Source organism: Taeniopygia guttata, chromosome 10 (assembly GCF_048771995.1).
Source record: "Taeniopygia guttata chromosome 10, bTaeGut7.mat, whole genome shotgun sequence".
Taxonomy (NCBI): domain Eukaryota; kingdom Metazoa; phylum Chordata; class Aves; order Passeriformes; family Estrildidae; genus Taeniopygia; species Taeniopygia guttata.
Genome location: NC_133035.1, coordinates 17127818 through 17152405, shown reverse-complemented (window position 1 = coordinate 17152405; position 24588 = coordinate 17127818). Strand labels below are relative to the sequence as shown.

The 24588-nt window shown below is 42.9% G+C and overlaps 1 protein-coding gene across 2 annotated transcripts in view; it reads left to right on the top strand.

Moving 5' to 3' along the window:
- IGF1R (insulin like growth factor 1 receptor) overlaps nucleotides 1-24588 on the top strand; it is a 169683-nt gene that overhangs the window by 133726 nt on the left and 11369 nt on the right. The window contains exons 6-20 of one of the 2 annotated variants that reach the window (XM_030281623.4): nucleotides 113-327; nucleotides 2282-2408; nucleotides 3649-3887; nucleotides 4351-4518; nucleotides 4670-4874; nucleotides 8981-9267; nucleotides 10702-10838; nucleotides 11138-11297; nucleotides 12317-12419; nucleotides 13759-13829; nucleotides 15127-15356; nucleotides 15634-15744; nucleotides 16371-16530; nucleotides 18673-18802; nucleotides 22288-22422. In XM_030281623.4, the coding sequence (XP_030137483.3) occupies nucleotides 113-327; nucleotides 2282-2408; nucleotides 3649-3887; nucleotides 4351-4518; nucleotides 4670-4874; nucleotides 8981-9267; nucleotides 10702-10838; nucleotides 11138-11297; nucleotides 12317-12419; nucleotides 13759-13829; nucleotides 15127-15356; nucleotides 15634-15744; nucleotides 16371-16530; nucleotides 18673-18802; nucleotides 22288-22422 (2478 nt within the window). Of the gene's footprint in view, nucleotides 1-112; nucleotides 328-2281; nucleotides 2409-3648; nucleotides 3888-4350; nucleotides 4519-4669; nucleotides 4875-8980; nucleotides 9268-10701; nucleotides 10839-11137; nucleotides 11298-12313; nucleotides 12420-13758; nucleotides 13830-15126; nucleotides 15357-15633; nucleotides 15745-16370; nucleotides 16531-18672; nucleotides 18803-22287; nucleotides 22423-24588 lie in introns of both variants that reach the window. The other variant, XM_002199807.6, reaches the window with a different exon arrangement.

Genomic DNA, 24588 nt, shown 5'->3' with positions numbered 1-24588 from the left:
CTCTTTGCTGAAACAAATAGAGTGTTTCAAAGTTTTCTTGTAGTAAGGTATTCTTTGTTGGAATGAGCTGTGAATTAAAATGAGTATTTTTTCTTCAAAAACTTCCTTCTAGGAATTATTCCTTCTACGTGCTTGACAACCACAATCTTCAGCAGCTGTGGGACTGGAACCATCATAACTTGACAATCAGTGAGGGGAAAATGTACTTTGCATTTAATCCTAAACTGTGTGTTTCTGAGATTTACCGTATGGAGGAGGTTTCAGGAACCAAGGGACGACAGAGCAAAGGAGATATAAATCCAAGGAACAATGGGGAGAGAGCCTCTTGTAAGTAAACAAACAAAAAAATCCCAATGCCAGCTGCACAGGCGGTTGTCACAAGAGCAAACCCAACATGCTGACACATTGCTGACCATTGCAGTATTTAGAGTTTAGGATCTGCAGGAGGTTTTCAGGCCTTCTGCTTGTTCAGGCTTTAAACTGTAGCTGTGAAGGTACCTCTACATGAGTGGAAAATGATGTGGTTACACAGTCCCTATTTAATCTGTAAAAACCCACTTGTAGGAGATGACTTCTTCCCACATGCCCTGTTTTGTGACAGCAGCAGCAGATAACAATAGAAGCATGAGAAATGGAATCCTGTAGTTTGATGTCTCCAACAAGGAGCAATTTCTCTGTCTCCTTTGTAACTGTGCATCATTATAGGGGTTTTCCCCTCTCTGATACTCATTCTTTCTTGATACTAAGCTGCTGAATAACAATTCCATAGACACCAAAACAAACTGTATCTGTTACATTCAACTTCATTTAAGCGCCTGCCAAATATTGTACCTGGTCGCTAGAAATGCTTGTTTCAAACTCAGTTTGCTCTGCTTCATTTTCAAATTACTTGCTTTTGAATTAAGAACACTTTCTAATGTTCTGAAATGTTCTTAAGCCTGAGCGTATCTGCATTTAATTTTGGATTCTGCAATGGTGAAGGTTATTGGAAAGTCCTCTCTTGGCTTTGGTGGTCTGCACATCAGGTCTGCAGGTGTAACGGGACGTTTAAAAGCAATCTCTCTTCTAGGAATGAAGAATGCCTACAACTTTCACCTCAAACCCTTAAAACTGGCAATGCATTTTTCCTTTGGTTGCTTCGTGGAGTTTTTGGAGCTGAGTAAACTAAAATGGATCTTGTGTATAAGTCAAGTCCCCTTGTTGTGGATGGTGCTTACAAAACTGGGACACGTAGTCTGCTGAATGTCTCTTTGGGCGCGATGCACACGCAGATGGCCCAGATCCTTGTTGTAAGCACCCTCCATTCTTTGCACGTTCAATAGAGCAAAGCCTTGCAGTCCTGGAGGAGTTACAGACACACAGCCAGGCCTTACTACCACTGAGGCCAGTGCCAGCTGCTGCCTGCTTTTTTAAGAAACCAGTACAGAAAGCTTTCTGACTCTGAGAATGGCAAAAGAATCAACAAAAGCTCAACTGCCTTTGCAAAGATAGCACCAACAGTGCCAGTGTACACGAGGGTGAAAACCTCTTTATTTTCAGAGCTTCTATGGAACATTAGAAACCAGCTCACAGTTGACAGAACACAATTTCTTCATCCAAGAATTAAGTTTTTAAAATGCTATTTTGTTTTGGGTTGGAAAGCTCAGTGAGTTGGTAATGGGAAGCCATTCATTTCAAAGCTGTGGGCTTCCATCCAGGACTGTTCAGAAGAGTAGCTGGAAGCTGCTGCCATCAAATGGTTGTGCCGTATATGAACTGAGTTTTGGAGTTCTTGGTCCAGCCTCTGATGAATAGGAATGTAAACTCCTTTGTCTTTTCCATGTTGTCCAGTCTCCAGAAAAACAAATGGTAGTTGTCAAAAGTTGTCCTGGAGAGTGAGCACACAGAGGCCGGTGACTGCTCCGCACGTGCTTTGGATGATGAATTCAGGGCTTCCAAAACCAGTCCTGTGGATAAACAGGGCTTCCATTCCTCCCTCAGGGAGAGAATGAAGTAGTTTTCAAGAGCTTTCTGATGATGTATTAAAAGAAAATCCACATCAAAAAAATTAATAACAAGTGGCTCAAGCATTTTTTTAATTGATTGCCAAGGTCACTGCTTTCCCTTAAGCACTCAAATGTAGTAGGAGGAAAGAGGAAGCTCTGCAAAGGCTGTTGGTATCCTGCAGTGTCATAGGTGCTACTGGAAAGGTTCCTTAGCTAAAACTAATATCTAAGAAACCAAAAACACTGACAGGTGATGTGATGCCAACTCTGGCATGTCCTGTCCTTTTGCATTGCAGGTGAAAGCAAAATTCTGCATTTTGTTTCCAACACGACGCTCAAGAACCGGATTAAACTGACATGGGAGCGATATCGCCCTCCAGATTACAGAGACCTCATCAGCTTCACTGTTTACTACAAAGAGGCGTAAGTAGATGTCATCAGAGATGAACTAGGGCAGTCCAAGAGAGAGCAGAAGATTCTGTTCCTACAGTGGGGATGGCTCATCCAGTTTGTGTATTTCATCCTCAAGTCCTGCTTTTCTTCTGGTTCTTTTCTTGGTGGAGCACAAGCCTCCTTTAAAAAGAGGATTGGTTTGAATGAGTCCTACAAATGGATTGCAAATCTATCAGGAAGTTTCAAATTTGAAAAAAGAGAAAGGTGGATGGCTTGGTTCTTCTCAGGGGTCTGATTTGGAGCTCCTCCTAAGTAATCATGTTTACTGAGATACTTGCTTTCTGTAGTCAAAATACTAACTGGAGAGCATCCCAGGTCAGGAGTTTGCCCTGCCACGTGGATAAATTGTTTGCTCAGGGTTTGGGGTTATTTACTCTGTCCAGTTTTGGTAATTTCCTGCATTAGTATCTCTTGATAATGAAGGTGTGGGGCAGTTACTGGAGAAATCCAAATTACTTGGGAGATGCCTCTGCCTTAGCATGTCCTTGCAATGGCTCAGATTTAAAATAATAAAAAACAACAAATGAGCACAGAAATAACTGTCCAAGCAGTGTGAAGATGTGAAAGGGAGGTTTGGAATGCTGATAATGATACATGGAGCAAAGATGTAAGACATGGAAGCACAAATGGTTCATGTCCAGCATCACTTGAAAAAGATCATTGTGTTGTTCTACAAAGAAGCCAGTGCTGGCAAGTGTACAGATATTAATAACAAGAGTTTGTATGCTCTTGCACCAGTGTTGCAACTTCTGAAAAGTGGAACTGTATAAATGTGTTTGTATTGTGTAGAAATAAAAGGGTAAAAAGCCCGTTAGACTGGTCAAGGCCAGTCTTGGAACTTTGGGTTCTTTATGGTAAAAAGCTTGGCCACTATCAATAACTGTTTTGAGTTGCTTCTGTTTGATATATGTTTATTTAAAGTCTAAATATGTCTGAAGCATTTCACTGACTGTTTTGAGAAAAAAAAAAAAAAAGATAAATATAGTGTTCTTTTGGAGAATGTTGCTTTATTGCTCGTGACTAAAACTGAACTCTGAATTTTGTACTTCTTGGAAATACAGATTTTTTTTTTTTCCTGGTATATTCTGCTGTGGAAAACAAGTAAGCTTTATTTGTTTCATTGAGCAACTTTGAAGTGAGGCACTCTCATATGTATATGACAATTTTGGGAGAAAATAAATGTTTGTGCTACTTTCTTTGAATATTTCAGACCATTCAAAAATGTGACAGAGTATGACGGGCAAGATGCCTGTGGCTCCAATAGCTGGAACATGGTTGATGTTGACCTGCCACCAAACAAGGAGAACAATCCTGGAATTCTGCTGCAGGGGTTGAAACCTTGGACTCAGTATGCCATTTATGTCAAGGCTGTTACCCTCACAATGATGGAAAATCATCATATTCATGGAGCAAAAAGTGAAATTATATATATTCGAACCAATGCTGCAGGTAAGATGCTGGACTCTGGGGTGAGAGGTTGATAATGCTGCAGGTGTGATTAGTGCATTATTGTACAAGTTCTGCTGTTGATACAGAAATAAAATTTTGTGTGCAGATGATATGCATAGTGCTAGCAGTTTCACTAATTATGAAAGTAGGATTAAAATTTGAATTACAACTGGTTTTTTAGATATTACTTTCATTAGGAACTATGGGAGGTTTTTGAAGTTAGAATCACAGGCTTTGTTCCATTGTAAAGATTAATTTAAGTACAACTTTGGGTTGGGACTTGTTTGCAGTTGAACCTTTAACTGTTGGCATAAGTAGAAAAGCTTTTCTTTGAAATAAGGTGGTGTTTTTCCTTGCACTGTAGAAATGCATTGGGATTCACTCAACAGCTTACATGGAAATACATTTAGAGTTATATTAGATTTAAATATATTTCTTTTTTCATTCTTTTTTCCTTCTCTAGTGCCATCCATTCCCCTGGATGTTATTTCAGCATCCAACTCCTCATCCCAGCTGATTGTGAAATGGAATCCTCCCTCTCTTCCCAATGGGAACCTCTCCTACTACATCGTGCGCTGGCAGCAGCAGCCTCAGGACAGTTACCTGTACAGACACAATTACTGCTCCAAAGGTAGGAGAACTGAATGCTCTTGTGCTGAAATGCCTGGGACTCTGCCTGCCATGAGCTAAATAACAGCCAGTAGAGGGGATGGGTAAATATGAATTGTTGCTGTGTCCATGATCTGGAGAGAAAGAAACCAGCTCTGTTCTTTTCTTTCAAGATAAAGTCCCAATTCGAAGATATGCTGATGGGACCATTGATACAGAAGAAGCCACTGAGCCCACCAAGCCAGAGGGCTGTGGGGGAGAAAAAGGACCTTGTTGTGCTTGTCCCAAGACAGAGGCAGAAAAGCAGGCGGAGAAGGAGGAAGCAGAGTACCGGAAAGTCTTTGAGAACTTCCTTCATAACTCCATCTTTGTCCCCAGGTAATGGGTTTTGGACACTTCTTTGGAAGTAGGGCTGATAATTCCATCTTTTAACATTCCCTAGAGCGGAGGTTTCCTGGACATGAAAGCACACAGAAACAACTGAAACACTGAAACACTTTCCTTTCATGTGAGACAATCCACAACCTTACTTTATTTGCCAATTTTCATTTCTTTCTTTCAATTCTAGCCCATAAGTAAGGGTTCTTACCTGTATTGATCAAGGATTCCAGTGATGGTTTCTTTTCAGACTCAAGAGTCACTTAAGGAGCTCGTTGTCTGTAAGGGTTTCAGAGATGAGCAACATGAGGCAGACAGAGGGCTTCAGATGTGATTTTTCTCTAAATAGCCATTTAAGTGCTTGTGCTCCTTATCTGAATTTATCTTTGAAATTAAGGGCACAGCTGCCTCACAGAATTGAAACTGGTTTCCTTTTTCTCACTGCACTAATTGCAAAGGGCCTGTGTGTTTCCTGGGTCAGCACTGCAGAGAGGTATTAAATATTTCCACTCTCCCACAATAAACACCTGCTTACATGTTAAGTGGAGTTGTAATGATTCTGTGCTGCTGATACTCTACACAGAGTAGATCCTACTGAATTAATTAGTGATTTTGATCCTTGAGTTTCCAATTTATCTTTCAGGTAAGCTGTTGTTACTTTGGGGGATTGGATGCAGGGCAGGGTACACAGTGTACAGCTGTTGTGTTACAGTCTGTAATGTACTGTTAGACCTCAGTGGTGCACCTTGTCTCATTCTCCCTCCTGGCAGGGGAAGTCCATGGTCCAACCCTGTGTTTGAGAGCTCTAAAGTGTGGCATTGCTGCTCATTGATGCTGGTTCATATCATTCTTCATTGTGATTTTTGGACCTTTATTCAAGGATGTGTTGGATTGACTTGTTGACCTTGATATTTGCAATGCTTCTTAGCTTTATCCAAAAAATGAGGAGCTAAATACTGCCTCTCTTGGGAGGTGTGAAGTATGTTATCTGAGCTGTGTTTGGGTCACACTGAGCATTTGTGTAGTGATGATGAGAAGCGGCAGCCAAGATCAGGTACAGGGAAGTTGCAGCCTCCGTGTCTGATCATGATGGAAATCCTGAGCCATGGGAAATCACAACATCTGATTTTGGACTTCATGAAATGCACAGTGAGGAGTTTTGAAAGCCATGTGTCAAGTGTAAACTACTTGGAAGTCTGTTGAAAAGGAAGTTTTTCTGTTTCCTCAATCATTTGTAATTCAGAATGTGTTGTCTTCTAAATTTTTTTGCAGTCCTGCCCCCCTCCAAGAAAACTCACAGAACCTTGAACTCAGTAACAAATAAACTGATCAGTTCATAGAGAATTTCCTGAAAGCTTGTCCTTTTCTCTTAAATTACTGCCATTAGGGTGTTTTTTAACAGCAGGAGCAGATAAGGGACAATGCTCAGCAATAGCTGCATAGCCAAGCAACTTTTAAGAGACTGTATGTCAGGGAAATTAAAGTTTATGAGCTGGTGAGACATCTCCATGGGACAAATCTAAGCAGCTTGTTACTTTATGTCATTTTTTTCTCTCTTTCCCAAGGGAGAGGTTAATTAATGTGTTAGTGTAAACCTCAATAGTAGTATTTATTTCTAGTGTTCTACCTGTGTCCAGGTTATTATGAAAGAGTTGCTGTGTGTAATACAGCATGAAAGTATTTGACTGGGAGGTTTTAAGATTGTTTAAGAAGTCAATTGATCTAATCTCTTGTGCAACTTCTGGATGACCTCATGTGTATTAGTGCTGTGGTGGATTTCAGACAGGATTCTGCTTAGTCTTGAAGAAACACTCGCTACCAGAGGGGAATGAGTTTCTTCTTCAAGGTTTTTGTTTCCCAAATGAGCAGGATGGGACAGGCTCTGTGTGTAGTCTGAGCAATAAAATTGCCATGAGATACAGAAAGCGTGAGCTTTGCTGTTAAACAGCCCAAGTTTTTTAAAAATCTTTTTTATTTGATTGAATTTTATAGTGTTATTTTTAATTTTTCTCTTGCATTTCTTTTCCTTCTTCTCCCTTAATAGAATAAATGATTTTTTCAAGTTTTTATCTCTAGACTTTTCCTTACTTCCTTGGATGCTTGTTTTTTGTCTTTATCTCTGCATTTCATGAATGCAGGAAGCTGCATGATGGAAAAGCACCGGGGTCAAATCTCATGATGTTTTAATTACTTTTGCCTTGTGGTTATCCCTGCAGCTCTTTTCTCTTCCTGACATGGCTGTAGTTTTCCCCAACAAGTTTTGTGTTACTTTATCTTTTCCTCCAAAGACAAGGAAGGGCTGTACTCCCTTCCACCCCCAGATACCACCAAATAGTTGAAGCTCCATGCATCCCAGAAAACCAGTGAAAAGTCAGGCCTTTTGGGTTCTTGCATTGGCACACGCTTTTGTGGTTGATTAAAAACAAACTTTTTATTTTCACTGCTTTAACCACAGAATCTGTGCAAATGTTCATCAGGTCAGGGCTAGGAATCCAACTTTTTCCTGATGAGAAGTTTGTTCTTTCCACTGAGCTAAAGCAGTAAATCAATACACATTGTAAGCAGGGTGAATAGGTTTAGTAACTTCCATAGATACCAGTGTAGACAAGGCACAAATGCTTATGTCCTGTGAAATTACCTTAACTGACAAGATATTCACTTGGGTGTTGCTTAAACAATTTGTTGCTAACTTAGGAAATTCTTTCTTGTCTGTGTTTATTTCTCTGACGTGGTTTACATGGTGGTTAGAGTGTCAAAACGACTACTCACTACGTAGTAAAGGGATTTTGGAAATTTTTCTAGTGAGCTCCTAAAGAAAAAAATTCATCCAACTTCTGCCAGAAGGTTTCAAAACTGAGCGAGCCTGTTTTTGGCTCTCTCTGCAGCGTGCTCTGTGGCTGCATGTACTCAGATGATATATTTGACAGAGAATTAAGTTCTCCTGTTGAGTCATCTTTCCTCCTGTTGTGTGTTCGAGGGAGGCCTCATTTGCCTGGTTTGTAGTTTGCTCTCTGGTAGAGCTGTTGGACCTCGTGCCCTTGGTACCTGTTCCATGGGACAGCAGTGAAGTGATTTCAGGGATAGGATCCAAGCCCAAATAAGTTTTGTAGTGTGACACTTCTACCTTTCTCCTTTATCTCCCCTGGGGTGTTGCTTTCTCAGCGTGAGCATTCCTGCAGCCCCTCGAGTCAAAGGAGCAGGAGCAGTAAAGCCAGACTGCCCTGTGTAGTTGGTGCTCCTGTACAGAACAGCCTCAGATCTGGGACAGGGCCAAGGGACAGGTCCAGTGTCTGGCCACAGGGTGTTGGTTACCTGATCCATGGGGTGCTGAGAGTGATCCTTGTCCTGTCACTACAACTGTTCCCTGGGCTTGAGAAGGCAATGGTGTGGCTGTAAATCCTCAACTTTTTAACGCTGCCTAAATTTCACCCTAATGCCTGTAAGGCAAAGCTGCTCATTGAACTTTTGCCTCTACACAATATTAGTACTGAGTCTTCTTACGTGGGAGGATTTGCAGAGCTTTTGTTTGGGTGAGAGAAGCAGAGACGCACAGATGACCACCGGAGTGGTGGTGAACCTTCATGGCCTTCAGCTGCATTCCAAGGTTTCTCCTCTCAGTGCAATGCATTCTAATTTCATCACAACTGCAAAGCTAACTCTCAGTAGGCTCATCTTCCTTTGCTAATCCAGCAAACTTCAAAACAATTTTTCCCCCCTAACCTTTTCACCCTTTAGCATCTGATTTTTATTTTAAGCATCAGCATCACTGAAACACAAATCCAGGATGCTTGTTGAATAATGTTGAATCTGTTCTTTGCTGGTTGGTTTATTGTGTGAGGTCAGAAGTTTGCATGTTCATCTTGGGGAACAGAGTGAGCTTCAGAGATTTGGTTGGTTCCTGACCAAAAGAGAGAGACATGAGATGTGCTGGCATATGGCGGTTCAGATTTAGAGAAAGTTTTCCTCTTGTTCCGCAGTTTCCTTTATTTAGCTGTTTTATTAGCTGTTGCCTGTTTGGCTGGGGTGTTTGGCACAGTTTTCCCGAAGCTGGAGAAGGAGTGGATTTTCTCTAAAGAGTCCTTTTCTGTACCTGTGCTGCTCCTCAGGCCTGACCGTAAGCGGAGGGACGTGTTCCGAATCGCCAACGCCACCCTGGCCACTCGGAGCCGGAACGCGACCGGGACCGACCACTTCACCAACGCCTCTGACACGGAGGAGAGCGAGGTGGAATATCCCTTCTTTGAGACCAAGGTGGATGGCAAGGAGAGGACTGTGATCTCCCATCTCCAGCCTTTCACTCTTTACCGCATCGATATTCACAGCTGCAACCACGAGGCCGACACGCTCGGCTGCAGCGCCTCCAACTTTGTGTTTGCCAGGACGATGCCCTCAGGTATGCTCACACGGGGCCAGCTCTGCCTTTCCTGGGCAGAGATCAAGCTCAGGGGGGACAAGCTCTCCCAAACCAGTTAGAATTACGTTGGGGTACAGTAAAAAAATTCCATGCAGTAGGATAAATTGGAGCTGCATAGATTTTTTTTGTTTTGCGTCCTTGACTGGTTTGTGTACCGAGTGCTGTGTTAGAGTCTGTGCTGGGAGCTGGAGAAAGGGAGAAGTTGACTGCCAGGATCATTAGGAGAGGCTCTGTTTCCCAGCAATAGAAGTGAGACCCCCAGACATGGTGGGCTGAAAGGTTTTGTTCCTCAGCTCTCTGTGTGCTGAATAGGGCCACAGCAACATTTCTCTGCTAATGTTTGGTTTTGCTGTGTTTGCTCAGAACTGTTTGCAGATGTTGGAGTTTTGCTGGTGGGAATGTTTGCCAAATGTTTCTTCTGTCACAGAACGACCATGCATTTGTCCAGCCTGGGAACAGGAGGAATACTGTGTTTCTTTGTGCCCATTCCCTGGCCTCTAGACTATTTCAAATAGGAAGCACTGAATGCTGTGCTCGTCTTTGGGACTTCTGCAGATTGTACTTCTGAGAAGAATAGAGTTGATTTTAGTGTAAGCTCATATGCATCCAGCAACGAGCTTCTGACTCCAGCAGATGTCTGGGGGATATTGGATGCAGAATGGTAGCAATTTTGTTTTGTTTCTGGAAGGAAAGGCTATCATAATCCAGATCCAGCTGTGTCAGTAAAAAAGGCAAAAAGTATTGCTTATTTCAAGGAAATATGGAAATCTGTGGGATCAGGGAAAAGGAAAGAAGTGTTCTCATACTCTGAAAAAATAAAGGCTAAACAATCCCGTTTTCTTCTGTTATCTTTGAGATCTTTGAGAAGGTGGTATTTTTTCAGTCCAGATTGAAGCGTGCTTCACAGTCCTGTTAAGTTTTTAATAAGTCACGCAAAATTATTAGGAACTAAACAGGGATAAAGCAGTTCCTGAATTGCTGCTGAGATTCTGTTTTAAATGGGGATGGATTTCCTCTGACAGTGTTAGGAAAAGGCTGTCAGTGGGGCAGATGTTGTGTGTTTACAGCTGTTTGCAGCCATTTGGTGGGAATAGCTCCCTGCACTGTTTTGATGTTGGGGGGAGTTAGGAAGGAAGAATCAGGTGCTAATAACCAGGGTTTTTTGGCACACAGAGCCCATGCCTGGTGGAGCTGTATGCTCTGCACTGATTTTCTGGGAACCAGTAGTTCAGAGTGAGCTAATCTCCAGCAGGCCCTTGGCCAGTGGAGTTTGTTCCCTGGATTTGAATGGCTTTTGTTGCAGAGCTTTTGCACCTGAAGAATATTGTGAGCCTTCCATTTTCCTCCACTCTTGCTGAAGTTCCTGTTTCAGTCATAGGTGTTGTTCTCACATCACCTGTAAATATTTTACAGAGGGAGCAGACAACATTCCAGGAACGGTATCATGGGAAGCAAAAGAGGAAAATACTGTCTACCTGAAGTGGTTGGAGCCTGCAAATCCAAATGGGCTGATCCTGATGTATGAAATCAAATATGGGCAGCATGGTGAGGTGAGGATTTGACATTACTGCTCATAACTCTTAATTTATACACAAAAAAGAATCTTTCTTAACATGCTTTTGTGCAGTGCTGCACAAACAGAAATTGTGATTTCAGGCACCCAGCACCTGCCACCATGTCTTTCCTTCATTTCCTTTGAGTTCTTAAATTCCACATATCTCCTTATGGTGTCTGAAGTAAAACTGATCAGGTGGGGCTTTTAGTTATAAAAATGAGCTTATCCTGCTGCTACTTTGCTTTCTCCAGAATGTAAAGTTAATAACATGTGTGAATTGCTTTTTTCTTCTAGGAGAAGCGGGAATGTGTTTCCAGACAGGAATACAAGAAACTTGGAGGAGCTAAACTAACTCACTTGAACCCTGGAAACTATTCTGCCAGAGTTCAGGCCACTTCCTTAGCTGGGAATGGGTCCTGGACCGAGCCCATCTCTTTCTATGTGCAGCCCAAATGTAAGACAAATGTTTATAGTCTCTATCAAATTGGGGGATAATTGTCTTTTTAATAATTCCTGATGTTTATGTAAGTGGGTATCTGAGCCTCTTGCCTCTGAACACTCCTCTGACTTGCTGATGGTTCTTTGGGAGCTCTTCTCTGGTCCATTTTTTTGGCAAGTGTTGACAGCCAGGAGGGGTATGTGAGGTGTGGTCCTTTCCTTGCAGCTTTGGGTGTCTGTGAGAGGTGCAGCCAGGTGTGGCTGTGGAGAACACCCTGCTGTGACTTCCTGGGATGTGCAGCTATGTTGGGAATGTGATGTTAGCTACAACAGCTGGGAGCTGCCATGTACAAAACCTGTGGCAAAAAGGCAAACCTGCTTAAAATTGCAAAATAATTGGAGAAACAAATCATTTGTGTAGATTTTTGGCTGGCAGGTTGACCTGTTCTGAGTGACATTTGATAAAAAGTGTCCTGATCAAAGGGTGATGCTGGTCCTGACAATAGGATTAAATTGATATTTTGGAAGAACATGACCACAGAGACCCACTTTAAGACATTCTGTGTCTAGTTGTAAAGCAGGTATATCCCCAGAAAACTGCAGCTGCACCTTTTACACCTTTTTGGTTTTCTGGTTGCTGAACTTTGAACAATTTGAAGTGAAGAGCAGTGCATGTATGTTCTGAATATAAGCAGCTGCGAGGTGAACAAAAGGTGGAAAAAAAGGTGAATGTTCAAGTGAACAATTGGATATTGTTCACTGAGGAATGCAAGTCCTTTAAGCATAACTTGTGAAAACAAAGCCCAGACAGACACTGTTCTGTACAAAATTAATGCCTTTCAGTGTCTGCTTTCTTGTTTCACTCATCTGCAGTCAGGGAGGGTTTCCGAGTGCATTTTTCCACATCAGACAAGAAAATGAGAACTTTGATTTCTTCCCTGTATGGAAATACACTGAGTGGGTTTTGAATGTTTCTTTGTTAACAGAGGTTTTACAGAAACCCTGATACAATTGTTTTCTTGTTGGTTGCAGCAGCAAACTATGGAAACTTCCTGCACTTGGTAATTGTGCTCCCTATTGTTCTGCTGTTCATCCTTGGGGCATTGCTGGTAATGCTCTATGTCGTTAACAAAAAGAGGTGAGTTCCATGTGCTGGTGTTTAAAGCTGCAGGAGGGGAATTGTTTATTTTCGAATCCGTGCCCATGGAGCGAGTTGGAAATTAAAAAGAGAAATGGCATTCAGAGGAGTTGAGAGGCTGAGGTAGATTCTGCCTTGTTGGCATGGAAAAGGAGGTGGTTTAGGGTTAGCAGCATCTGGCTGCTGCTGCTGGAGATATGAAGAGGGTTTTTATTGCAGTATCATATTTGACTGGGAAGAGGAAGGCTTGTGTGGAACTTATCAGTGAGGCACTGGTGGTACACACTGGACCTGTATAACAAGAAGATTTGACTGAAATATGTGTCAATATAAATTATGAAAATTTAGGTCCATTTAAGTTAATCTGTTTTTTTTCAAATTCTGGAGGGTTTTTTGTAGTCTTACATCCACCTAAAAAATTATATTCTGGCCAAGAGAGTTATCACTGGGACTGTTCTGGTAATTTGTTTTCTTCAGTTTTGTTTTTTGTAGCTAGTGATTTTTTTTTATCTCATTGAAATACATAACGAGAACTTAATAGCAGTACAAATGTTCAGTCTTGCAACTTCCTAGCTGTGGATGTTTTTTATTACTTTCACATTAATTATGCTTATTGGTATCCCATGATTTCCAGCTCTAATTTGCTGGTAGTACTGCAGACAGTGGTACCAGTTCTGCTCAGGCTCTCCAGGCAGGGCTTTGTCCCTGGTGATTACAACACCTGCTTTGCCTTCCTTAGGCTCTCCTAGGTGAAATTCCTGATAATTTTGCCCTGTTTTAAACTGTCGTTTTAATACAAGATATTTTCTCAGTGCGCCTGTCTCCTGCAAAATCTCTTAAAGTGCATTTATTATATTTATTATTCTGAAAATCACCCCAGTAAAATAGGGAGGTGTGGTATTGTGTGGTTTTAAAATAAAGTATTAGAAACACTTAAGAAATAGTTGAATGGAATCCCCCACTTTTGCTAAGAAACTTCACTCCCGTAGCAGAGCTGATGATGGTAAAGAGCATTCTCATTCTCTCCTGGTTGTATAAAAATATAGTTGCCTTTCTTAAAAGAAGTTTACCCAGCAGCTAGAAGTACCTTTTGTTTACATTTTCCTGCTGCTCATTTGGTATACAGAAGACTCCAGAGTTCCTGACAAACTGTTCTGGACTGTGTTCCCTTTGATTATTTCGGGTAGATAAGATCTCAGTTTGTCCCTTCGTCTGAAAAACTCCACATGCAGTAAATAATATTCTGTGGTTGAGCAAGTGGTGGAAAAGCTGTGGAAGAGATGGTCTGAAATATATTCAGATTTAAAGATAAAATAAATAAACCCCAATATTTCTACAGGAACAGTGACAGACTGGGCAATGGAGTACTTTATGCTTCTGTGAACCCCGAGTACTTCAGTGCCTCAGACGGTGAGTGTGACCTTAACTTGTGATGCCTTTACTGCCCTGTGTTCTCTTGTGTCTGACTTTGAAAGGTATGAAACCCTAAAAGAAGTGTTGTAAAGCCACTTGCCCTATTTTATTAGGACAGCCCTGGAATCCACAATTGCTAATACGTAAATGCCACTTGTCTATTGAAACTGGGGAGTTTTTGAATTGTTTTCCTGTAGTTTCGTCCACCTGAGGCAAATTCGGATTCACTAGTTTCACTTTCAGATTAACATCTACTCATCCAGTGATGTTTTCACTGGAATGAAGAAAGAATGAATGAATTTGTGGTCTTTCATTCATGTTTGCCTTTTTAAGCTCTGTTTTTGCCCTGTTGAAACAAACCCACTACTTGAAGAAATCACAACACCAGACAGGTGTCCTTGAGGCCTCGGTTTTCCTGTTTATGGTTTAGTTTGGTGCTGCTGTTGTAGAATTCTTTCTGGAATAGTATTTCCAAAAGCCCCCAGGAGAGTAATGGGTTTACCCAGAGTGGCAGCCGATTATTTTACTGTTATTTTTTGTAGCAACACCATTAAGGTTAAAGGTCTGTCAGTGTTCATGCTATAATCCTCTGTTTTCATCCTGTCGTTTTACCCATGCAGAGCATGTGACACAACTGTCCCCTCCTTTGGTGACTGATAGGCAGCAGCATCAGTGAGTACTTGGATGTCTTCTTGCCTGAGGCAGTCCTGCCTCCTGGCAGTCACCTTCTGAGAGCTCTTTTCTGCCTCAGATCAAAGACCTGCAGCAGCAGCAGCGAGTTCTGCCTTTGCTGGTGCAATGGTGTGTGTGCAAGGGATCAGAATAGTGCCATGCAAAGAGCTGCTGGATCAGAGTCTGCTTCCCTCTAGCCATAAAATCAGTGTTAATAGAGAATACAGCAGACACTAAACTGGTACAGATGATCAAGTATGTTTGATGCTGTCTGGGAGAGTTAGGAGAGCAAGGATTCCAAGAAAAGATTTTACCTAAAGCATTGATTTGAGCCTCTTCCCACCCTGGTTTTGGCTTTGAGGTTCCTTATTTCTATCCCTATATGTCAGCACCATAGTGAAGCCGCTTCAAGTCCACCTTTCTTTCAGATTTATGTGTATGCCACCATCCCCTGGCCTCTGTATGGGACAGCCCCTGCCCTGTTGCACACATGGTGCAGGGTCTCTGCATTCTGTGTGGAGCTGGAACCCCAGGGCTGTCAGGGCAGTTGCTGGTGTGGAGCAGGGAGCGGTCCCAGCACGGGCAGCTGTGGAACATCAGGGCCTGTTCTCTCTCCCCTCAGTGTATGTTCCTGACGAGTGGGAGGTGCCCCGGGAGAAGATCACCATGTGTCGGGAGCTTGGGCAAGGCTCCTTTGGAATGGTGTACGAGGGAATAGCCAAGGGAGTGGTGAAGGACGAGCCAGAGACCAGGGTGGCCATCAAGACGGTCAATGAGTCCGCGAGCATGCGCGAGAGGATCGAGTTCCTGAACGAGGCCTCGGTGATGAAGGAGTTCAACTGTCACCATGTGGTGAGTCCTGAAGATGTGAGAGGCTGTGACTCATCCAGCCCTGGTGCTCATTGACACGAGGCTGTTCTGGGACTGAAGTGGGAATTTGGGATTTTAGCTTCGACTCTGCGCAGCTTTGTAAGATTATCATGAAACCACAGTCAGAAAGAGGAACCAAATCTACATTCAGACCTTTCCCACAGGGCTACATATCAACATGAATAACTGATAATTAGCTGTTCAAACTGTTAATTTTAACATATATACTTGTACTGAACATTTGTTTTTCCTCTGCCAGGTTCGGCTGCTTGGTGTTGTTTCTCAGGGCCAGCCTACACTAGTTATCATGGAGCTGATGACACGTGGGGACCTCAAAAGTTACCTGAGATCATTGAGGCCAGACACAGAGGTGAGTCATGAATCGCTGGATGTTTATTTCTTCAGTTTGAATCATCTTGAACAAGACAGCCTCACGTTGGAAGCAGCAGGCAATTAGCCTTTCCTGCCCTTCTCCTTCAGTCTAAGGACAAAACATGAGCTGTTGCATGATCTCCAACAGCTCTTTCGTGAGGCAGCCCAGGGTGCCACATGGAATAGGTTCCTTCTTGAGCCACCGAGTCCTCTTTTCCAGATTTGCATTAAGTCTCTTGTCTGATCTACTTTCTCATCAAGATGTTACAGAAATTGGCTGGTTTAAGAACACGTGTTAGGATAATTGTTTTATGTTGTGTGTCCTGCCCATTGCCCCTGCTGAAAAGTAAATATCTGTTATCTTAGCTCCTGTGCAAACTCTCATGCATAGGCCATCAGTCTAACAGCTAAAATTGTCTCATATGATGCAGAGGCTGAAGGATAAAGATGACACACAGGTCACTTGCCACTGAAATCACAGCAGCCTATGTAGAAAATGAGCTCAGCAGCTTTTGCCCTTGATCTAGAAATTCCAGTGTGGATAAATTAAAGGAACAGCGCACGAGGACAGTGTGTGCACAGGAGAATGGATGTGGTGTGTTAACTGATCTTCATCTTGCTCAGAACAACCCTGGGCAGGCGCCCCCGACGCTGAAGAAGATGATCCAGATGGCGGGGGAGATCGCCGACGGCATGGCCTATCTCAACGCCAACAAGTTCGTGCACAGGGACCTCGCCGCCAGGAACTGCATGGTGGCCGAGGACTTCACAGTCAAAATTGGAGGTGGGCTGTCCTGACCCTGACACAGCTCATAGAATCATCCTGGAAAATCAGTGTCTTGGAAGGCTTTTTGTTTTATTTTTTTTTTTAACTAAGCTCTAGTTGAAATATCTGCAGAATGAAATATATTCCTTGTAAAGATTTGCTGTGATTTAAGACCTGTGAGCAGTTAACACTGGGTTGAAACCTCTGGAATACCTCTGCTTGCTGTTGTTCCAGTGAGCCAACAGTGCAGCACGTGGGTTTAAAAAGAAGCAGTGATTTAGGTTCAGATACTGCAGACATCTGGGTGGATGGTGTAGTTACCACTGGTGTGTCATTCATGTCTCTGACAATGCACAAAAATAATTCTGCCTCCTTTTTATTGATTCAAGAATGAGAATTTTAGGATTATTTTAAATCATATCTGAGTTGGAAGGGGAATGACTTCAGCTGGGTGCTTTCCAGTCTAAACTGGAGTTCTGCTTCCCAGACAGCTGAATGGCTTTTCTTCTGTTCTGCTGTTAGATCACCCTTTTTTTTTCCTTTCACCATCCCTCCAAAATAGTGTCAGATGAGTTTTTTCAGTCTTCTCTCCAGAGAGAGTGATTTTAAGCTGTTGGCTGTTTTTGAGTTGTGCATATGAAAATAACATGTATAGCAACAGCCTTCTGCTGTAGGAAACTAATTCTTTTTCTCTGAGCTTAACTCAGCTATTTTGATAATTTGTGTAAGTAATCCTGTCATTTGGGAGAAAGAAAAAATGATTTCATTTTGAGTCAGTTAATTAGGAAATAAGATCTTTTGGGGATTTTGTGTATTTTCTGCAGGTTCGTGGGAAGTCAGCCTAAATCCTTCCCATTCTAGTTTTCTACTCGTGCCCCCATCAGCCTGTTTTACAATTCTGCAAACTGAAGATATGGTGCATTTCTTCCCTTTAACGTGTTCATGGTTACCCCAAAAGCATTTTGTAAACGTGCTACATTGCTCTTGTTTATAGCAGCATTGAAAATCCCCTCATGCTGAAACAGTTTAGGAGCATCTTGGCTGGAACACACCAACTCAGACTGTTCAGATCTCAGAGGAAGAGCTTTATGCCACACTACCCTGTGCTCACTGCTTGTCTGTTTCTTATTTGCATTACATTTTGAAAGAATCTTCCATTCAGCCGGCATAAAGTCACCCTGGTGTGTGGGAGTGATGGAAGAGCTGCACAGATGGGATTTTAGTCATAATCACCCTGGGTACCGGCGTCCCTGGTACCCCTGGTTGGTCACTCACCACAGACTGGTGGTAACTGAGAGAGCTGGGGGAGTTCTGTGCACATTTCCTGGGGGAAAAAAGGGGCAATTACAGGTCTGTGTTGGTGAAATGAATTTTGTCCTGTGTGCCATCAGACAGCATTTAATATCAGTCAAAGGACTGATGACCTCTAATGTATTAACTTTTTGAGAACACAGTGACTGGATTCAATAGGCAAGTGTGAAACCGAGAAATTCTGTCTCAGGCTGATTGTAGAGAAAAGACCACTGGAATAAATCCAAGTTATAGTCAGGAGGATGAACATTTTTAGATCCAAGTCTTGCAAATGCTTATGAATTTACAGCTAAGCATGGCTATAAACCGGAAGTATGTCTTTAGTAGTTGGGTGTGTTAATCACAAATGAAAAGCATAATCCTCTGTAGCACTTGAAATGGAATATTGTACAGAAATATTGTCCCAGAGAATTACCTTTGGAAATAGGAAAAAGAAAACCAAGAGAAGTATTTCCTTCAGCATGTGAGATTGTTCAATTAAACCCAATAGTTATAAGTACTAAGGGAGCTCCTTAAAAAAAAAAAAATCACTGAATTTGGGGAACAATTAGTGAATTATATGACCTTCAGAAGACTCATCTTACTGCAAAGCTTAAGCATAAATGCTATAATTTTCACATTCCTATTTTTAAACCTTTCAGACTTGTCACCCCTGAGGTCAGTGGCACAGTCTGTTGGTGTTGGGAGGGAAGGTCACCAGCCCTGAGGCAGCAGCTGAAGTGTCTGCAAAGCCAAGTGGCGTGGGAACGCAGCACAGACTCCTCACATCCAAGTGTGATTCTCTGCCTTGTGGGAAGGGGAAATGCTCGTCATTTTCTCACACAAACTCAGAGTATTTCTACCTTCTAGATTTTGGCATGACGAGAGACATCTACGAGACAGATTATTACCGGAAAGGAGGGAAGGGCTTGCTGCCTGTCCGCTGGATGTCCCCGGAGTCGCTGAAAGATGGAGTCTTCACAACGCACTCCGACGTCTGGTAACAAAAAAGGGGCTCTGAAAAACTGCTTTCACTTCCTTCTTTCTAGCCTCTCTTCTTGTTTTAGTAGGCTTAACTAATGTACTGCATCTGCTGTCCATTCAGAGGTAACTCTCTTGTTCTGTGAGTTTGTTTCAGCAAGAACTCGTGAGGTTGAATTTTGCTCTCAGGGAGAGCAGAATTAAATGGATTTCCAGAACTGGAGGTGGCAGCATGTTTCCTGCTGTTAGTTGTAAAATCAGTTGTGCAGTGAAAAAAATTGCCTTCACCTGGAAGAGCAAGTTGTCATTTTTAAAATTGTCCTCCTTCAAAAAAAGCATTAAAAGTTTCTAAGAATATAGAAAGGTTTACCTTATGCTGACCTGCTTTTCCATCAAAACCTTCTATGTAAATAACATCACTTTCCCCCAGATGGGTTGTGTACACTCGCAGGCTTTTTTGGGAGGGTTCTCCCTTGTGCATATCCCTCTCTATTTGGAGCTTTGTTTGCTTGGTTTATATACTGCAAGATGCAGAAATAGGGTTTTCTTTCAAAGCACACTGCATGCTTACTGTATCTATGCAGTTATTAATAGAGGTGTGTACTTATGAGAAGTAATCCCCTGGAACAATTCCCCACACACCCCTCAGTTTTTGGAGATAGGTAGAGAGGACTTGGCAGAAGATGGTTGTGTACTGGCAAAACCTCTCCTCTGTCTTTTATGGTTTCTCTGCCTTCCTAACAAGATGTTTTTACTGCTGATCTGTTACAGAATTGGCAGCTGATTGCCTCCAAATGTCTAGAAGTCAGTAGGAATGGTGTTTTAGGAGTAAACTGCATTTTCTGTGAGCAGCTTGAGAAGTTTGGAGTCAGTGGTCTGTAGTTCACAGCACCAGCTCTGAACAAAAAGTTCCTAAGAGGAATTAAAGTGAAAAAGCAAATCACTAGAATGATGCTTAAATTTTATTTTACATATGGCTAGTAACTTACTTTTGAATCCAGTAACCCTCGGAGTTGGAAGCAGATGGAAACAACCACATTAAGTGGAAGGGAAGCCCTGTATCAGCCATTTATCTCATTGAACAGTGCAGGCATGCTTTTGGCAGTCCCCCCAGTAAAAGAATTTTGGGACTTGTAATGGCTTCACAAAGCAGTCAGAAATTTGGACTATATCACTAAAAAATCCCCAGGTGCAGAACTGACCAAGCCTGGAGTGAGGAGCTGGCAGAGCTGCCTGTTCCAACCCCACAACAGGAATTTTCAGGTCCAGCCATTGCCTCCAAAGGGTTCTTCAGCAGCTCAGGGTGAGCACTGGGGATGTCCCATGTGTGTTCTGCACGTGCTTTCTTTTAGCCTGGGCCTCTTAAGTTATGTTATTCTTTAAAAATAACTCAAATTCCAAACAATAAAACCCAAGTGATGGCAAATAAGGTGTCAGATTTAAATTAGTGCTGTAGTTGTTGCAGGAAGTACGTTGAGTGCTTCCCTAACAAGGAAGAGAGGAGGTTTAGATTGAATATTGGGAAGAATTTCTTCCCTGTGGGGGTGGTGAGGCCCTGGCACAGGTTCCCCAGAGAAGCTGTGGCTGCCCCATCCCTGGAAGTGTCCAAGGCCAGGTTGGACAGGAATTGGAGCAACCTGGGACAGTGGAAAGTGTCTCTGCACATGGCAAGTGGTGGAACAAGATGGGCTTTAAGTTTTCCTCCAGCCCAAGCCCCATCCTGAGACTCCGTGATCTGGAAAATAGTTTACTGATTACAGGATTGGAAAGCTGAAGAGGAGGGAGCAGTAAAATCTTGACTCTTGGATTTTTACTTGTGAGCATAGAGAGGAAAATAATTATCTTATGGAGAGGAGGCTCAAGGTACTCATGGGTTTTTCAGAGAGTTTCTCCTTGGGATGGTTTGGCATCTTAATTGTTGGAAGTGATTTACTCTGAAATTTGGTGTACTTGTGTGGAGGCACAAAAAACCAGGCTCAACATGAGAAATTTGCTGTTTGTTTAGAACATGTATCCACAGCTACAAAGAAATTTCAATCTAAATTCTAAATGTAGTGGAACTTGACTTAACAATGTCATGAAATACTGTCTATTTACTTGATATGCTTATGGCTAAAAGGATCATTCCTTTTCAGTGACTTTTACACCAGACACTATACATTGGAGATCTCTTCATGCCAGGAAAATTTCCCTGAATCCTTTTATTGGTTCAGATTTGAAGCTGCTCAGTGTAAACTGTGGAGCTTGGCTGTTTTGGGGGCCATTTATTTGCATCAAACAGTAAACAAAAGGTTGAGATTGTTTTTCCTGCCTTTCTGGGCAGATATTGTGACATGTAGTTCCACGTTCTTCGAGATCAGTTTTAGAAGCCAAGATGTCAATAAGACAAAATCCTGTTGAGTGGTTGGAGTCCAGGATTTATAAACTGTAAGGTGAAATGGCAACTGCAGGAAGGAAGAGTGTCTGGAGGTTTGAAGGGTGGAGCTTTATTTTAGCAACTCATTCTTTTAATGCTTTTCAGGCTGAAGAATGAGGTAATTAGACACGGCTGGTTTTGTTGTAGTTAGGAGGACATTTTAAAATTAATGTAATACTGTTCAGGGTGAGGGTGGATTTCTATAAATAAATCCTCAGCATCTTGCATTCTTTCAAGGCTGGAAGTTGCCTGGAAGGAGCAATCTGAGTTTATTTGTTAGGATAATCTGACGAGTAGGTGTGCAAGGCTTGTCCTCGTTATCCCTGCGGTGATCAAAGACGCTTCAAAGGCACCCAAATGTTGAGTTGACCCCTGTCCCTCCCTGCCCTAAAAGGAAAACAATTGCAAGGCAGTTTGTGGCTTCTGGCTCCAGATGCAAACCAGTTTAGATCCCAGGGATATCTGAAAGATAAAACCACAGGGCCATAACCAGCTAATGACACTGGCCTCCTGTTTTCATAAGACCCCCCCAGTGGAACTGCGTGTTTTTCACTCAGCTTGACTCAGCATTTTACCACACAGCATCGAGATTTTCCTTCTTTGCCCAGCAGCTCTAAAAGTAGATGACTCTTCAGTGCAGGGCAGACAATTTGAGCTGTGTCTGCTCAATAATCTAATTTTAAATAGAGATATTTTTAGAAAGTGTCAATACTTATGTTCAAACTACCCAATTACATAACTATGCTTATCTTCCTTTGCCAGTAATCAATTCCTATTATTGGACAAACTGCTTTTTTCACTTCTGCCGTCCTTTGTAGTTATCTGGAAGGAGCTGGAAGTTGTATTTCAGGAACACAGTTACATGCATGTCACAAAGGGGTTTTTCTCACTGAGCCCTTTTCTCACTAGAGTGGAGATGTTTGAAATCAGCAGTCTCTTGAGGGAGGGGTTGTGACTGTCACCACAGGCACGTGTTTTTTGAGTAACCAGAATTCTTTGCTAAAAGAAAACACCCATGGACACCTAGAAAATAGAAGTGCACCCTTGCAAAGACGGCTGGGAGCCCTGAAGCTGTGCTGTCCCTGCAGGTCCTTCGGCGTGGTGCTGTGGGAGATCGCGACGCTGGCGGAGCAGCCGTACCAGGGCATGACCAACGAGCAGGTGCTGCGCTTCGTCATGGAAGGGGGGCTGCTGGAAAAGCCAGACAACTGTCCCGACATGCTGTAAGTGCCACCACTGCCCTGTGGGCACAGCTCCTGCCTCTGAGCCCTGCAGGCTCTGCTCTTGCCAGCTGCCTCAGGAGGGGCTGCTCAGTCTCTGTCAATCCAGTGTTTCATGGTAGTGAGACATTCCAGGCAAACTTTGCTTGTGGCCAGAATCTCATGTTGGGCTATCTCCTCTAATAAGCAAACAAAATCCAAGCTTTGTGTTACTGAATAAAATTAGGCTTAATAAAAATGTCACTTCGTAAGTGACATTTGCTACATAATCAGGAGGATCTGTGCCTAAATCATCTCTTCTGCTTAAAGTAGTTCTGTTGAACATAAAGAGAGAAGAGAGCATGGGACAAGCTGAAATGTGTGTAAACACTGGAATTAAACTTTTTAGTTCAGCATACAGATAAATCAATGTATCTGAAGCTGGATTTGATCTACTGTTTCAGCCACAGCACTTGTCCCATTAAGATAAACCAATCTCCCCTCCTAACAGTTTCCTTCCCTGCAAGCACAGGGTGAGGTTTTCCACAGAAAAACCTCTCCCTGCCCCAGGATTGACCCAAAGCCTCACAGCAGCAGAGGATGTGCAGTGCAGCAGCTTCAGTTTTTAGCTTTACATTGCTGAAATACTTCTGCTGGCCTTTGTGTACAGCAGTTTCAGTTGTTCAGACTTTATTGCTTTGATATACTTCCCAAACTGACTTTTGGGAAGGAAATACTGCGCCTTGCAGTTATTGAAATTTGTTGGAGGCCCACAGAAGGGATACAATCACTTAAGGGCCTCAGCTGCTTGGGATTCTTAGGAAAATAGCTTTTTTGGCTGGAGCCTGGCTGTGGTTTCAGATGACAGGCAGTGTTGTTTTGTTGTTTGAGGGGGGTGGGTGGTATATGCAGGGGGAGGTGTAGCTGCCATGTGATTCCTCGGTTTCACATTCTTTCCCTTTCGAGATGCTGTGCAGAATTCCTGGCAGTTGGATTGACTGGACATTGTTTAACATGGTCAGAGCTGTGTAATGGGGTGGGCACAAATGGGGAAGGACAGGGATGTGATGGGTTCAGCTCCCTGGGTTCACAGGAGAAAGCACCTCTGCAGTGAAACAGCCTCACTGGGGAGAGATGCAGCATTAGAAATTCCCTGTTAAGCTGGGGCATGTGTGGTATGAGCAGGGGTGGGAGGGGAGTCAGGCCAGAAGTTTTCTCTGCTGCAGCCCACCCAGTTCTCCTTCCTCCCCCTCCTCAGGGAATCTCCTCTGCTCCAGGGCTGCTGCTACTGGATGAATCCACTTTCAAGGTCCTGGCTTGTGAGCTGGGAGAACTTGGTTAAAGTCTGGCAGAGCAAATCTTTGCACCGGTGTGTAAGAGCCAAGGCCTTTCTTGTGCTGCTCCTGGTGGAGAAGCTGTTCACATGCTGCTTCTGCCCAGCAGAGGTGCAGAATAAAAAAAAAAAAAAAAATCTGCCTTTGAATGGTGCTGCTTTGCTCTGTCAGAAAAAGGAATGAGGCTGAACTCCGACCTAAGGCATATCCACATTAATGGCGATTTTTTTGTTTGCCTTTTTTTTTTTTTAGTGATAAAAACATCTTGGCTTTATCCCAAATGTAAAAAGAAAAAAAAAGTATGACCTTATTGCAACTTGCTTTTGCTCCCTTTCAGCTTGTTTTGTCTTTCTTTTAGTACAGACACCCAAATCTGCTGAAATTCAAGTAGGCAGCTGTAGGAATAACAGTCGGGAGCTCCAAGAGTAACCTTCACCTTTGTTCCTGCACATGCACTTGGCAATCAAAAAACCTCTTATATTCCTGTGGTGCTTTATTCTGTGCATGTTTTCACTTCTTTCCCTGCCCAGGAAGCTGTGACAGTGCTGTGCCACCCTCGGTGACCTCCCCACTGCTCCCAGCCCTCACCCACACCCTGCTGGCAGGACCAGAGCTGCTCTGTAGGCAGAGGTCCCCTCCAGGGCCCAGCAACCTCCTTCTCAGCTGGGGACCTACAGGAAGATCAGAACATGGGCAGAAGAGTGTTTCTAACTGTGTCTAAGAGCCCTGAAATTGCACATGGATCTTACCCTGCATCCCAGCATGTTCCAGGCCACTGCTTTCTCCAGTGCTTTATGGAACCCTTTGTAAACCAAGGGATCCTCTTCTTTGTGGAGATTGCTAAAAGACTGTGTTT